This window comes from Phodopus roborovskii, unplaced genomic scaffold (genome assembly GCF_943737965.1).
Source record: "Phodopus roborovskii unplaced genomic scaffold, PHOROB, whole genome shotgun sequence".
Classification (NCBI taxonomy): Eukaryota; Metazoa; Chordata; class Mammalia; order Rodentia; family Cricetidae; genus Phodopus; species Phodopus roborovskii.
Window position 1 is genome coordinate 4803120 of NW_026126408.1, and position 15034 is coordinate 4818153.

The following is a 15034-nucleotide window of genomic DNA, read 5'->3' on the forward strand; positions in this document are numbered from 1 at the left end:
TTGGCATAAAAATAGACAGGTAGACCAATAGAATTGAATTGAAAATCCTGATATTAACCCACGCACCTATGAACACCTGATTTTCGACAAAACAGCTAAAATTATACAATGGGGTGAGGACAACATCTTCAACAAATGGTGCTGGCACAATTGGATGAGGGTGTGTAGAAGACTGCAGATAGACTCATGTCTGTCGCCATGCACAAAACTCAAGTCCAAATGGATCAAAGACCTCAACATCAATCCAGCCACACTGAACCTCTTAGAAGAGAAAGTAGGAGGTACCCTTGAACAAATTGGTATAGGAGACAGCTTCCTGAACTTAACTCCAGGGGCACAGGCTCTGAGAGCAACAATTAATAAATGGGACCTCTTCAAACTTAGAAGCTTCTGTAAGGCAAAGGACACAGTGGACAAGACCAAATGGCAGCCCACAGATTGGGAAAATATTTTCACCAATCCTACATCTGGCAAATTTCTGATCTCCAAAATATACAATGAACTCAAGGAACTAGCCAACAAAACACCAAATAACCCTATTAAAAAAATGGGGTACAGAAGAAAGAATTCTCAATAGAGGAAATCAAAAAGGCTGAAAGTACTCAACATCCTTAGCTATCAGGGAAATGTAAATCAAAACAACTTTGAGATACCATCTTACTCCTGCCAGAATGGCTAAAATTAGAAACACTAATGACAACTTATACTGGAGAGGATGTGGAGAAAGGGGAACACTCCTCCACTGCTGGTGGGAGTGCAAACTTGTACAGCCATTTTGGAGATCATTATGCTGGTTCCTCAGGAAAATGTGAATTAGTTTACCACAGGACCCAGTAATCCCCCTCTTAGGCATATACCCAAAGGATCCACATCTATACAACAAATACATCTGCTCAAATATTTTCATAGCAGCATTATTTGTAATAGCAAGAACCTGGAAGCAACCTAGATGCCCATCAACTGAAGAATACTACTCTGCAGGAAAAAATAACTGAATCTTGAAATTTGCAGGCAAGTGGATGGCACTTGAAGAAACCATCCTGAATGATGTAACCCAGTCACAAAAAGAGGAACATGCTATATTGCTCATTTATGGATTTTAGACCTAGAGCAAAGGATCACCAGCCTATAATTCACACCACCAGAGGAACTAGGATACAAATTGTATTCTAAGATATTCATATAAAGTCCCTCACAGAACTGGGAAGGGACAAGTCCCCCAGAGTACATGCGAAGTGGGAAGGGGGCAGTAAATGGATAGAGAAGTAGGAGAAAGAGAGGGAGCAGAGGAAAGCACTGGGACTAGGAAGATTGAGTAGGTTAAGAATAGAAGACAAAAGAGAGAGAGAGAGAGAGAGAGAGAGAGAGAGAGAGAGAGAGAGAGAGAGAACATAAAAGAGGGAGCCAATATTGGTTTGAAGAGAATACTGAACCTAAAGAAAGGTCTAGAGACCTACAAGACTGCCACCAACTAACAATTTGAGCATCTGTGGAAAGGCTACCATAAATGCCCTTCCCGGATAGTGGCATCAACAACTATCTTATCCATGGAGCTCTCATCTAATACCTGTTGGAAACAGAAACAAACACCCATACCTAAACACTGAGTCAAACTAGAACCCAGATGCAGACGGAGATGACAAGACCAGGATGCAGAAACATATAGATTCAGCTGATCTGAACAAGGAGGTGCTAACAGGACCCCCAGACTGATATCTGGGAATCCAGCATGGGACTGACTCAGGCCCCCCCTGAATATGGATCTCAGCCAGAAGGACTGAGCAGTCTAAGGGACCTCAGAGAGTGAAACCAGGATGTATTCCTTGTGCACAAAAGGACCTTGTGAACACATCCCTTAACCTAGTCCCTACTTCAAATGACCTGACAGATCTACATGGCCCCACCTGTATGGCATTGCCCTACATGTGGAATTGGGGTGGGGGATGGGAGGGAAGGGTGGTCAGGGTGCATGTGAGGGGCAGAGAGGATAAGAGGAAAGGAGGGAAGAAGGGAGGGAGGGAGGGAGAACTGGGATCGACATGTAAAATAAAACATAATTAAATAAAAAAAATAAAAATTAACACAATTTGGGCTTGGATTATAGCTTAGTGGTAGAGTGCTTTAGGATCAGTCTCCAGCACTGCAGAAGCAAATTAACTAAATAAGGATGAATGTAATTTTACTTAAAAATCACAAATTTTTTTTTAACTTTTCAAATTTGTTTAACAGTGAAAACTATGTACCAGTGCTAAAGTGGCCAAGAACTAAGACTAGGTAAACCATAGCCCTAGGGGGAAAACCTACTACTATTATTCTGCTACAGGAAGATATCAATGAAATGATATATTGCTATGCTGACACTCAGAGCATCACTCGGCATCAATAGAGAAGCTGCTTCTTGGAGTAGATGGTAATTAACAAAGATGCCCACAACTGGACAATGTGCAGAGAGTGAGATGCTTTATATCACTTAGTCATAAATGGAATGTCTTCCTCAAACCCCTCCCTCAAGGCTCAGGTGCTTCTGCAGAAGAAAAGGCTGAAAGATTCTGAAAGCCAGCAGTGATGGATGATGCCAAGAAAAAATAGCTGGCCAACACAAGACAGACTCCATGGGGTTTTGTGCATGAGTGAATGTGTTTTGTTTTGTTTTGTTTTGTTTTGTTTTGTTTTGTTTTGTTTTGCTTGACTATCTTTTGTTCTGTTGATTTTATTTTGGGGTGCTGTTTTTTCTTTTTGGTTTGTTGTTGTTGTTGTTAGTTTGTATATTTTTATTTTTGATTTTCTGCTTTTTGTTATTTTTTTTCCTAGTTTTAGAGAGAAGGAGAAATAATAAGAAGTTGCGAGATGGAAAGTTAGAGCTGTGGGGAAGGAAAGAAGATAAACAAAATTTATTGTATGAAATAGTTTTTATGTAAAAAAGATACTCTTTCTTTTTTTAAATTTTTAAGATCCTGAAATGCACAAGTTAATGAATTAAAGACACTATAATAATCAAATCTACTATAGAAAGATATATATTTAAGGAAAAGATAAGAATAAATAAAATGAAGTGACAAATATGTAATTTTAAGTGTAGTATTTCTAAAATACCCTACATGCTTTTTAACAATATTACCATTCATAGAAATATGTAGAGGCAAGATGCTGTTAATCATTTAATACACTTAATACATTTCATCAAGGTCTCAGGAAGGGGCAGAATAAGCTATAGTACTAGCTTAATATGCATTCCAGAAAAAGAAGGCAAGTGCAAAGGGCCTGGGGAAGCAGTGTTTCTATCATTTCAAGAAACAGTAAAGCCAGTATGTCTTCAGTGGAACAAACAAGGCAACAATAGTGAGGCAGGGTTAGAGTTAGGGTTAGGGTTCCAAATGCTCTCCTACAATACATGCTATGCCTTTAACAACTGGAGTCTAGCAAAGATGGCTTCAAGTGATGGTGTTTCCCAACACAGGGTATAATATAATTTAGTGTCCATCTCTCATATATATATATATATGTACATATATATATGTATGTGTGTATATATATATATGTATATATATATAATTTCCTCTAGTCCAAAAAAAGGCAATTTATTAGTGTGAACTCTACCTTGAAGTAATATATGTCAATGTAAATGAAAATATATAATGTCTGCATAATTAGAGAAATGTCTCATGAGCTGGTCACAGTAGCACACACTGTAATCCCAGCATTTGAGAGGCAAAGGCAAATTTGAGGCCAGCCTGGGCTATACAGTTAGATACTGTCTGAAACACCAAGTAAATAAAGAGAGAAGAAGCATGAAGGAGGAGAAAGAGAAAAAAGAGAAAGGAGGCAAGAGTCCTATACCCCCATTATGGAGTAGTTTGTTACTATGTATCAACAAATATTTATGGTTAAGCACTAACCTTGTTTCTGAGCTGTTCCAAGTCCACACGCATTAGCAAGTTCAATTCTTACAATTATCTGATAGAATATTATGATTTCCTTTTAAGATACATGTGTTTGCCCAAAGTCAAAACCTTTTGAGAATATTTAGAGTGGATGTCAATTGTTTTTGCCAGAAAAATAACTGTATATTAATGTATATGCTAATTTAGCTAGACTTAACTCTCCTACAATGTGATTCAAAGATCCTGTCATACCACTTAAAAATACAATTTAATCTGTCAACATAAAATGTAATCTTCAATAACCAAAAGAAAAAGAGTGTTAAATGGCATTGCTGTTACTTGACAAGAGAAGAATTTCTTTCATTTATAGTCAAATAATAGGAACATTTACTGGGAACAGATACAGTTTTAAGCACCTGCGATATATTTTTGTGGTGGTGGGGTGGGGACAATCCTACCTTCAAGTGCTTACATTCTGAAACTAGTGAGGTGACGTTCCAGTTAACAACACTGACTGACTACTTTTCTAGAGGAACCAAATAAAATTCCTAGCACCTACATGACAGTTCACAATGGTCTGCAGCCCCAGTTCTAGAGGATCTGATGTCCTCTTATAGTCTTCGAAGACACTGCATGCACTTGGTGCACAGGCAGACATTCAGGCAAACCATTCATATACACAAAAATAGTAGTTTAAGAAAAGAAAAAAGCTTTCATTTTAGTAAAGCCTAAATTGGGGTGTTACCTGCTGAGTTCTCAAGCAAAGATAGGGTGGAGGGATTACAGAAGGATGTTGGAGTTAGAAAGTGTTCCACAGAGAATAGAATAAAACAGATGAAATGAATAGAGCCAAAGTTTAATTTAGTGGGTCTGAAAACATTTGCTGGTGGTCATTAATGCAGCCATATTTACATTGTGGATTGATGCATTTCTGCCTACTTTTGGATGTAATTCTAAAATATATTGAGTGAGGTAGCCCTGACCTTGTTTGCTGTTCTTATGTTTTCTTTTTTGTTTTTAAGATTTCATTTATTTATTTATTTATTTATTTATTATGTATACAGTGTTCTGCCTGCATGTATGCCTACAGGCCAGAAGAGGGCACCAGATCTCATTACAGATGGTTGTGAGCTACCATGTGATTGCTGGGAATTGAACTCAGGACCTCTGGAAGACCAGGCAGTGCTTTTAACCACTGAGCTATCTCTCCAACCATCTTATGTTTTCTTGATACTTCTTTCTTTCCTTAACTTTTTCTAAACATGTAAATATGTTATTTGTCTAGTGTTTTAATTGTGCTTTATTCTAGTGATAGTTACTTTTAAAATATGTGTATTCTATATTTCTCTACAAATCTCAAGGGCAGGAGGGAAGCTACAGCACAGGGCAGCACTCTGGAGGCAAGGGAGTCAAGGACAGCAGCAGCAGCAGCTTAATAGGGAGTTTAATACCAGCCTGAGCTACACGATATTCTGTGTGGAGGGAAGAAGGAAGATGAGGGAGGGAGGGAGGGACAAAGAGAAGGAGGGAGGGAGGGAATGACCTCCATACCTGACAAAACGTAGAGTAGGTTACAACAGTGGCTCATTGCCTTTTTATAACCCATAGACTCTAACAGAAAGTAAAAGTTTTAGATTTTTCTCTATAAAGGGATTGCATACATGTCATGAAAACTAAGAAGCTGAAATAGTTTATAAGATCACAAAAATACTTTAATGAGTATAACGATCATAAGACATGAAGATAGCAGTGAAAAGTTTTCTTTTAATGGTAATAAAATAATCTAACACAAAAGAACCTCTCTACACTTTATAAAGAAAGCACAAAATCTCCAAGCTGAAAGAAAACAGTTCTACAAATAAGAACTAAAACATTCCAAGACATGCTGAGCTATTAAAGTCCTGGAGCATCTTTAAATCCTTATAACCCATTCATTTCAGATAAGGATGGAGTTGTTTCAGGCTAGCTCTTCTTGACAAACCGACTCTAATTGGACGGCTGCATGTCTTAAGAGGCTGTATTCTGGAAATGCCATGTGAAAAATGACTGCCTGCAAAGACAACAACATAATTTACATCAAGAAGCAAAAATTACCAATATGCTTAAAAGTCCTTATTCTAATCATGACACTAGCCACATTTGCTAGGGATTTACACACCAATCACTAATGCATTGTTGCATTTAATCCTAGTATATCCCATTCTAAAATATGGAAAGTAAGTACAGGAAGAGTAGGGAACCTGTCTGTCTATAACACCTACCTAAGATCAGTATTCCACTCAGGAACTCTGACACAAGAACAATAAACTAAAAAAATAAGATTTAAGCCATCTTGATACAGTGCTTTATGCATGTCATTTTTCAATTAGAAGCTAAGCAATTCTGCCATGTTGTTAATGGTTATATTTGGTCTCTAATAGAGATTATTGTTTAATGGACTACAAGTATAAGTTCAGCTATGAATTACTCTGATCTTTAGTTTTATTTAACATCACACTACATCACTTTCCCAGAAATTCAAATATTTCACAGAGCTGTATTTTCTCTATACCAGTTAACTTAGACAGGTAGATATGTTGCATTATACTTAAGAGGTTTTTTTTTCCCCAGATAAGCTATATAGTACATTTGTAAGTCTCAAAGATAAATTGGGCTTTAATGAATTAGTATGACTTTAATGCTACATTATACTCAAAACCCTGTCATCAACCCATTGATGACATTTTGTTAAACCAATTTTATTAAATCTAACAAAAAGTAAACACCAGGATTTCAAAGTTGAGCAAACCAGATATATCTGTATAACCATTTATGAAACAGATTCCAAGTTTTAACTACATATTAATAAGGTGAAAAAAACAAGTTAGCCCCTGAAGAAAGTTATAAATCCATTTAGATACTTAATGTACCACTAAAATTGCAAATTTAATGATAATCAAAAACATTATTAATAACTTTTTATAAAGATTTTAAACTTAAAGGGATGCCCAAAATCAGATTATATTGTTGGGTCATGCTGACATACTATATTTGTTTATATATTATATGGCTCTTGGAATTTTACATAAAATGAAATTTTTTCATAAGATTATTTCAGAGCAAAGCCAAAATTAATCATTTTTTCAAAGTATGACTTTCCTCTCTTATATTTAATATAAATAGTAACTTATAGTAATTTTACAATGGATGGAAAATGGCTATACTAGTTTCCATCAGTAGTAGGTCTCTTTCACTAAGCTATGTTGTTGTTAATATACCCTTTGAAGAATAAATCATGATCCTTTCCTTATTGCTATATGTTTGATTAATTTATTGTTCATATTTTTAAACAAATATAAACATTACAGCATACTGTGAGAAATTCTTCTTAAAAGTCAGTATTTAAAACATGTCATGAAGCTGGTAGTGGTAGTACATGTCTTTAATCCCAGCACTCAGGAGGCAGAGGCTTGTGAATCTCTGAGTTCCAGACCAGCCTGGTATACTGACTGAGTTCCAGAACAGTCAAGGCTATACAGAGTGTGGTCAACAGCCTAGCAACATGGGCATCTGCATCTGCTAGGAGATTGTTAAAGATGCAGAATCTCAGAACTTGGCTGCGGTGGAAACAAAACCATATAACCCAATCTTCAGGAGATTCATATGCACAGTAAGTCAGAGCAACACTGGCCTAAACAACATGTGAAATACCTGTTCAGCCAGCAGCTGCCACACAACATGTAACACTGTGGTTGTGTGTTCCTGACCTCTTTCCATTCTACATCAAATTAGATTCCTAAATCCAATTGTTTCCTGTCTTTCCAGGAAGAAGCATACTCCAACCTGTCCAGCCTAACTCTTGAGACTCACGTGTTTTCAGGGGAGAAGAGACTGCTTCTGTACTGTTGATCTTCTAAAGGCATCAGCTAATACTTAAGGTTAATTCATCAAAAGTTGAGACAAAGGGAAAGACAAAAATGAAGGTGCTGGAGATAGCATTCTTCTGATGATGAAAAGCTGTGTGTGTGTATGTGTGTGTATGTGTGTGTGTGTGTGTGTGTGTGTGTGTGTGTGTGTGTGTGTGTTGTGTAAGAAATGGCTCACTGAAGACTTTTGAGTAAATATATTTTCTTTGCACTGGAGCCTTTTTGGATTTAATATTGTTATGTAAATATATTACAAGACTAACTTCACCTTGTTCCCTAAATTCAATCCTATCCTTATCTATACCCATTGAAACAAGTTAGAATAAATACTAGACTTAATTTTGTTTTATTCTGATACTGAAAAATTCTTAGGTAAGGATTATTGGCAATTGTTTAGTTTTTCTTTTGACTGTTTTCTTTAATAGCAATTAGAAATAAAAGTATAATAGTCATACTCAAAAATCATGTTGATAGCTAAATAATAAGTAATTGCTGGAGTATTTGGCTTCTGGCCTCAAACCTGTCCCAGAGTCTCCTGTCAATACCTCCCTAGTGCTAGGATTAAGGTATAATCCACCATACCCAAATCAGTCTTCAGAAATTACTTATAAAATATCTACATAAGGAAACCCATAAAGGTATAAAATATGGAGCAGTAGTTCTCTACATTCCTAACGCTGCAACCCCTTAATTCAGTTCCTCGTGTTGTGGTGACCCCCAGCCATAGCATTGTATTCATTGCTACTTCATAACTGTAATTTTGCTACTGTTATGAATAGCAATGTAAATATCTGATGTGCAGAATATCTTACATAGAACCCCAGTGAAAGAACCATTCAACCCCTGAAGGGGTTGCGACTCACAAGTTGAGAACCAATGATATAGCACATAATTGGGAAGGACATTTCAAAAGTGGGGGTCCAGCTGGGACAGTCTCTTCTATTTGGTATTTGTCAATTAACAGTACATACATGATGAGTTACACATTTATAAATGTCTTATCACTTAGACTATTGTCATATATTACTGCAAATATTTGAGCATAGTTTGCAGAGAGCACTTCCAGTATTATTCTAATCTCTAGCCAGTTTCTACATATTGAAATTAGTAACATTGGTATTTTTCAAAATATAAATTTTTGTATTTGTTTTCTACCAGCCAAACTATTTTCATCATGCTAAAACAATATGATAGTCATCTTAAAACATACTCTTCAAAATAACAGATCTTACCTCCCTTCAATAAGTAATTGTAGTTTTCTTTTTTATATTCATCAGGAGAAAAAGCAGGCCTTTTAAGGAAAGAATTCTTATAATCTGAAAATAAATGTTAACATATTATAACTCAAGCTAACTTTTATGTCACTCCATCAATTAGCTGGCTAAATTCCTCTCTAGAGAAAATAACTTTTCTCTACAAATGTTAACGATATTAACAAACTGTGTTTTTTATAAATAGTGCCTTCAATTTGGCTCCTAATATTAAAAAAAATAAGACTCTGGAGCTTCTCTTACAGTTTAAATAACTTGTTTTCTTCAGATTCAGTTTATTATCCAACATATTAACAGATCTCTGTGGGAGATAGTATACGTTAATGAATGGTTTCTTCTATTTTATGTGTTGCCAAAAATTATACATTTTCCTTACACAGGAAAAAAAGACACTAACATTTATCATGAGTAAGAAATTTTAAAATAAATGGCATACCTTCCTCAGGAGTTGAGTGAAGGAATTCTTCCTCTGATCTTACACAATACTCATTGGGAACTGCCTGTCCTCCATGAGTAGGTATTGGTTTCCAATTAAATAAACCTTGGTGGTTTTTATGCTGTTTGGGGACTGCTTTCATATCACAGGGCAAAGAAGGTGCTTTTCTTTCATTGATTTCAACCATTTCTAGATCTTTTTCTACCTCCATTCTTGCCTCCTTAACATCACTTTCTTCAAAGTAATTTTCTTTCCTGTTGTTTGTTTCTGGGGTTCTTGGAATTTCATCTTCCTTACTAATTTCATGAAACATACGAAGCTCTTCAAGCACTAAATCAAATTTACTCTTCATCTCAAAATCTTTTGCTGTTGGCAGAGTTTCTGTTGATAAACATTTAGCGGTTAAGCTCTGCAAACATCCATTGTTCTCTCCACTAGAATCACTTTCAAACTGATGATCAGCGTATAATGTAGAGTCTGGATGCAAATGCTTTGAATGAACTAACTTGCTTTCTTGCAAAATACCTCCATCCTTTTGTGTGTTAGTTCCTTTATTTTGATTAGCAGATTGAGTTTCTCCCACATTTCCGTTCTTATTCACTCTTGAAGCTAAATGCACTGAAGACACTCTACTAATTGGGGGAGAACTGTCCTCTTCCTTCTCTGACTCTATAGCTTTATGAGCTTGGCAACTACTTGAACTTTCTAAGACCTTTACATCCTTGTTCACAATGAAACCATACATTTTCCATTCTATTTCACCTAAGTTCTCCATGCTGAGACTCTGAGTTATCGCCATAGCACTCATCTGGTCACTGTGTGTTGTGTTTTGGCTTAACAATGTTCCCAGTTGCCTAACATTAAAGACATCTTCAAATATGAACTTAAAGTGAGGGGCCTTATGCTTCTGCTTCCTTTCAATGTCTAAATCCTGATTGTACATACCACTTTCATAACATTTTTCACTAATATGTCCACAGTTATTCTGTATAAATAGAGTATCAGACTTCACATCTGTGCTAGCAATACTAAAACTATAGCAAGCCCAATTTCCCACATTTGGGAGTCGTTCAGGACAACTTGTATTCTCATAACTAGGTTCTTTTGTCAAAGAGAGTCCTTCCATGTCATCAAAATCCATTAAAAGAGGAACGTGTTCATGCGGTTTGTAAACTGGAAATCTTTTAGTTGCTACAGTAAGAGAACCAATGTTGTGTCTCTTAGGTCCTTCAAGAAAGTGCTCCATCTTAACTAGCTTTCTTCTCTTTGCCATGAATTTTGTGTTATTTTCTAATGGTCTTGAAGAAATAAACATTCTTGCTAGATCTACATTATGATTTTCCTTTATAATACTTTTCAAACAATTCAAATGCACTGTGCATTTGAAAATGCATTCCAATTCTGATTCCCAGTCATCTCCATTTGTTACAAAAGAATCAAAGTTACTTTGTGAAAATTTGCTCAAAATGTCACTCTTTTGAATATTAATCTGCTTTTCATATGCCAACTTTTGATGGCAAGTTACAGTACTATTGTCTTTATTTCCTGAGATGTATTTTTGTGCAGTATAGTACCTCAGCTGCAGTATTTTGGCGTTTTTACCTTTACCATTGAACCAAACAACCTTTATTAAATCAGGGAGTGTACCCAGAGTTCCTATCGTCAGAGTCTTTGGCTGTTCCTCCTGCACATTTCTGACTTTTGCATTGTGATTGTCTCCCTTGTTTAAAAGGTCAGTCTCTAGTAACTGTGCCAAATCCAAATCCCCTCCAAGTTTTTTTATAGCTTCACAGATAATCCTATATTTTTTTATTATCCAACAATTACACCGCTTTCTTTTCAAAATAGCTCTATTATAGTCCGAGCGTTGAGATTCTTGTTGTCTGGTAGGTATGTAACAGTCTAGATTGCTTTCTGTTCCCTCCCAATTTGCATCGTCTAGTGTTAGAGTGAAATTCTTTTCAGAGTATCTTACATCACACTCGATACTACTGTGGTAATCATAGTTTAAATTGATCAAGTCTATTTTCCCTTCAACAGTGAGGGACTGGTGTTGACTTTCATCATCAGGAAAACCATTTTCCATGAGTACATTTTTTTTATCATCCTGTAACTTTTGTTTCTTAGCATCGGGTTTATTTTGAGACCAGAAAATGTTTGTGAAATCCCTAACATATGCCACAATTTTGTCATTCTCTTTCTTTGCTATTTCCTTTAAATAGACAAAGGACATGTTGCTATTTAAATCCCGTGGAAACTCAGGGGAAATTATTGTGATGTTATCTCTAAAATAGCTGGGTTTGGCGCTTTCCAAGGGGGCCTGGTTTTGAATTTGGGGTATTTTTAGTGAAGATGATGAAGTGTTGTTTTCTTTTTTCTCTGAGGTTATGACACTGTCAGCTTTACATTTGTCCTTAATGTCACATAATGCTGGCTTGGTTTCCTCAGAAAATGTAGCATCTAGAATTGGGTTTGCTGGCTGTCTCACAGAATTCTTTCCTTTCAGAAAAGTTTCCTTCCCTCGGACAGGAAGTTCTTCGGGCTCACGTTTGACTGTTTGGACATCGGGTCTGGAGGTGTGGGGTGGAAAGTGACTCGCTTCTGCGGGGTCACCGCAGCGCACACCCAGAGCCTCCCTACCCTGCAGCCCCAGCCCGCAAGACCTCAGAGCCCTCGAACAACCTGCTGCCCGTGAGGTTCCGGGCTGCCAAAAGCTCTGCGTCTGGAACGTTCTGTCCTGCCATCCCAGGTCAGGCCGCTGCCCCCCACTGTCTGAGCTCCCCGGGTTCTTTGGAACGAGGAACGCCGCGAGGGGTCTGGGCGACCACTCCCATACTTTTTCTACCTCAGACAAGCGAGGCACTACAAGCGGCGGCCATCCAGCCTCGGAGACGTCGGCAGCCTCCTCCCGTCGAGGCCGCTGGCCGCGGGGTGGCGTCGCAGCGGGGTCCGCAGGAGGCCGCACTGAGGAGATGGGCCGGGCAGGCCGGGCAGGCCCCTCGGGCCGCGACAGAGACATGAGCGCCCCGACGCGACAGCGTCTGCTCAGGGCCAGGCCGCACTCCCGCCCTTTTAAAGGACGAGAGCCGGCCCCGCTCCGCCCCCTGACGCGCCCTGTCCACGCCCCCACCTCGCCCCTCAAGGCCAGATTCAGGTAGTCTACCCAGGTCTCTCTCCACCCCGGACACGCCCCCGCCACGCCCCCTCATAACTCCGCCCTCACCTGTGTCTGTTGAAGCCCAGAGAGCCCAGGACCTTTAGTCTGTTTTTAGGGTTATTTGAAAGGCAGATCTATCCGGTTTTCCGCCTTCTCACTGGCAGAATAGATGGCGGAAGCCGACTCTGTCTGTGTTCGACGTTTTGTGAGGGCAGCCTTATTATTTTTAAAGTTCGAAAATCGGTGTTTTCCTCTGAGGCAGTTTCTCCTCAGTTTTTCTCAATTGGATTTTCCTGTGAAACTCAGAGACCCTTCTCAGCGCCAAACTGACTCTCCCTGTATCGGGGAATTAAAAAACAAAACAAAAACAAACAAAAAAAAAAAAATCCCAGTTATAATTAAAATCAGATTTCCCATTTCATTAAATTAAAAATAAATGTTTGAAGCCAGGCACTGGTGGCGCTCTCCTTTTATCCCAGCACTCAGGAGTCAGATGGATCTCTGTGAGTTCGAGGCCAGCCTGGTCTACAGAGCAAGTTCCGGGACAGGCTCAAAAACTACTACAGAGAAACCCTGGGTTGAAAAAAAAAAATTTAATTCCTGAAAAAAAATAAATAAATAAATAAATAAATAAATATAAATTGCATATTTGAACTTCATTTAGTGTAAATACAATACTCCAGTAGTGGATTGCAGTTAATAATTTCTAATGCAATTTCATTTTTCACTGCATTAAGAAACTTCTTTAAGATTTATATTCAATGTCAATTTTGGTAAAGCCTACAATCGTGAAGAAAAAAATGATCTTCAAAACGTTTATTTATACACATTGTGTTAAGAAAATGTAATTATTGTTAAGTGAGCATAAACCTCAATCCTCTTGATGATTGTTTCAATGATAGTATACTATATTTTCCTTTTAAAATAAATGCATGAGCACCAGTAATGTACCACAGGAAACTATTTCAGAACTCTCAGGATAGGTATAAAAATATGTAATCAGTACACTGCTTTCAGCAATAAAATATTCATCTACTTCAAGTCTTACAAATGCTTACAGATATATTGTCATTCCCATTCTAGAAGTCTGACTTTAATGTATAAATTCTTTCAGAGACATGTTTACTTAAAGTTGTAAAAAATGCCTTAAACAGAGCCGGCCATTGGTAGCACACGCTTTTAATCCCAGCACTCGAGGGGTGGGGGGGGCAGAGGCAGGTGGATCTCTGTGAGTTCGAGACCAGCCTGGTCCACAGAGTGAGTTCCAAGACAGGCTCCAAAACAAAACAGAGAAACTGTCTCGAAAAACAAAAACAAAACAAAAACTGCCTTAAACAGAAGCACCTCAACAACAAGCTAAGAATGTGATAGTGGTACAAATTACACATCAGTGTGTTCTCAGTGTGCAGCTTCTGTATGTCTTAAGTAGCCTTTTTATCCCAGAGTTCTGGGAATCTGAATTCCAACCTAGGGCAGTCCATTCTATGCTTGAAATCAGCCCTTAGGGGTGGCTTGCATAGCTAACATGGATAGAATGGGTACAAAACTATGCTACTAGGAGCAAGTATTTTTGTTGTTGTTTTGTTTTGTTTTTCTTTTACTGTGAATGCCATACTTTTATGATGTCTAAGCTGAACTTGGTGTTTTATATTTGTCTTTATCTTGCTAGATTTTACAAGAACACACTCTTCCCTGAGCCGTCTGTCACACCATTATTTAACAACTGCGCATTTTTAAGGACCAGAAGTCAAAAACATAAGCAATATAATAAATTGCTTTAGAACTACATCTAAGTATATAGAAATGTGTAATAATGCTCCCCACCTCTCCACCTCTCTCTCTCTCTCTACACACACACACACACACACACACACACACACATCTCCTGCAGAAATACACAGCAATCGAGACCAAAATAAATGTGTTTTGTTGCAGTCACTATTTAAAATTACACTAATGACCATTGTCATTTACAAATAATGTCTATTCAAGTTACTTACTATTTATATATTTTTCTCCTTTAAGTTTAACTGCTACCCCAAAAAGAAACAGGATGCAAGAAGTACAGAAGGTTATATCTTCAACCTATAGCTGAGGTCGTCTCAAATGTCATGCCTCTCTGTGTCATTTTACCTGACTGTCCTTTGAAAGTACTTGCCTGTTTTGATAACAGTAAACTAAGATTCCAGGGCACCCTTGTCTGCTTCCTTCCAGCCGGGTGTATTATTGGAGTTCAGATCTGAATTGAACAAGTGAAATGACTGAATTCATGAGATAAGCCCCATAATGGAACTTTGCCACTGAGTGCCTGTCAGAACTGTTAAGAGTTCCTTCTATTTGTTGGAATGCCAATGTTTAATGTCAATGTCCCCAGCGTGGCTTGC

The 15034-nt window shown here is 37.7% G+C and overlaps 1 protein-coding gene across 1 annotated transcript; it reads right to left on the reverse strand.

Annotated features, from left to right (window-relative positions):
• Positions 1-5800: 5800 nt before the first annotated feature.
• Rad51ap2 (RAD51 associated protein 2) lies at positions 5801-12512 on the reverse strand. The gene is made up of 3 exons (XM_051181896.1): positions 9494-12512; positions 9019-9102; positions 5801-5931 (listed from the first exon to the last, which is right to left on the reverse strand). Exons 1-3 carry the CDS (start codon positions 12510-12512, stop codon positions 5813-5815), a joined length of 3222 nt encoding a protein of 1073 aa, XP_051037853.1. The 3' UTR covers positions 5801-5812.
• Positions 12513-15034: the final 2522 nt, after the last annotated feature.

Excerpts from the sequence above, each read along its gene's own strand:
- Rad51ap2 (XM_051181896.1), bottom strand. The coding sequence starts at position 12,512 with ATGTCTCTGTCGCGGCCCGAGGGGCCTGCCCGGCCTGCCCGGCCCATC. Across the intron at positions 9,103-9,493 it reads TCACTCAACTCCTGAGGAAG|ATTATAAGAATTCTTTCCTT; the intron begins GTATGCCATTTA and ends ATTTATTTTCAG. Across the intron at positions 5,932-9,018 it reads CAATTACTTATTGAAGGGAG|GCAGTCATTTTTCACATGGC; the intron begins GTAAGATCTGTT and ends TTGTCTTTGCAG.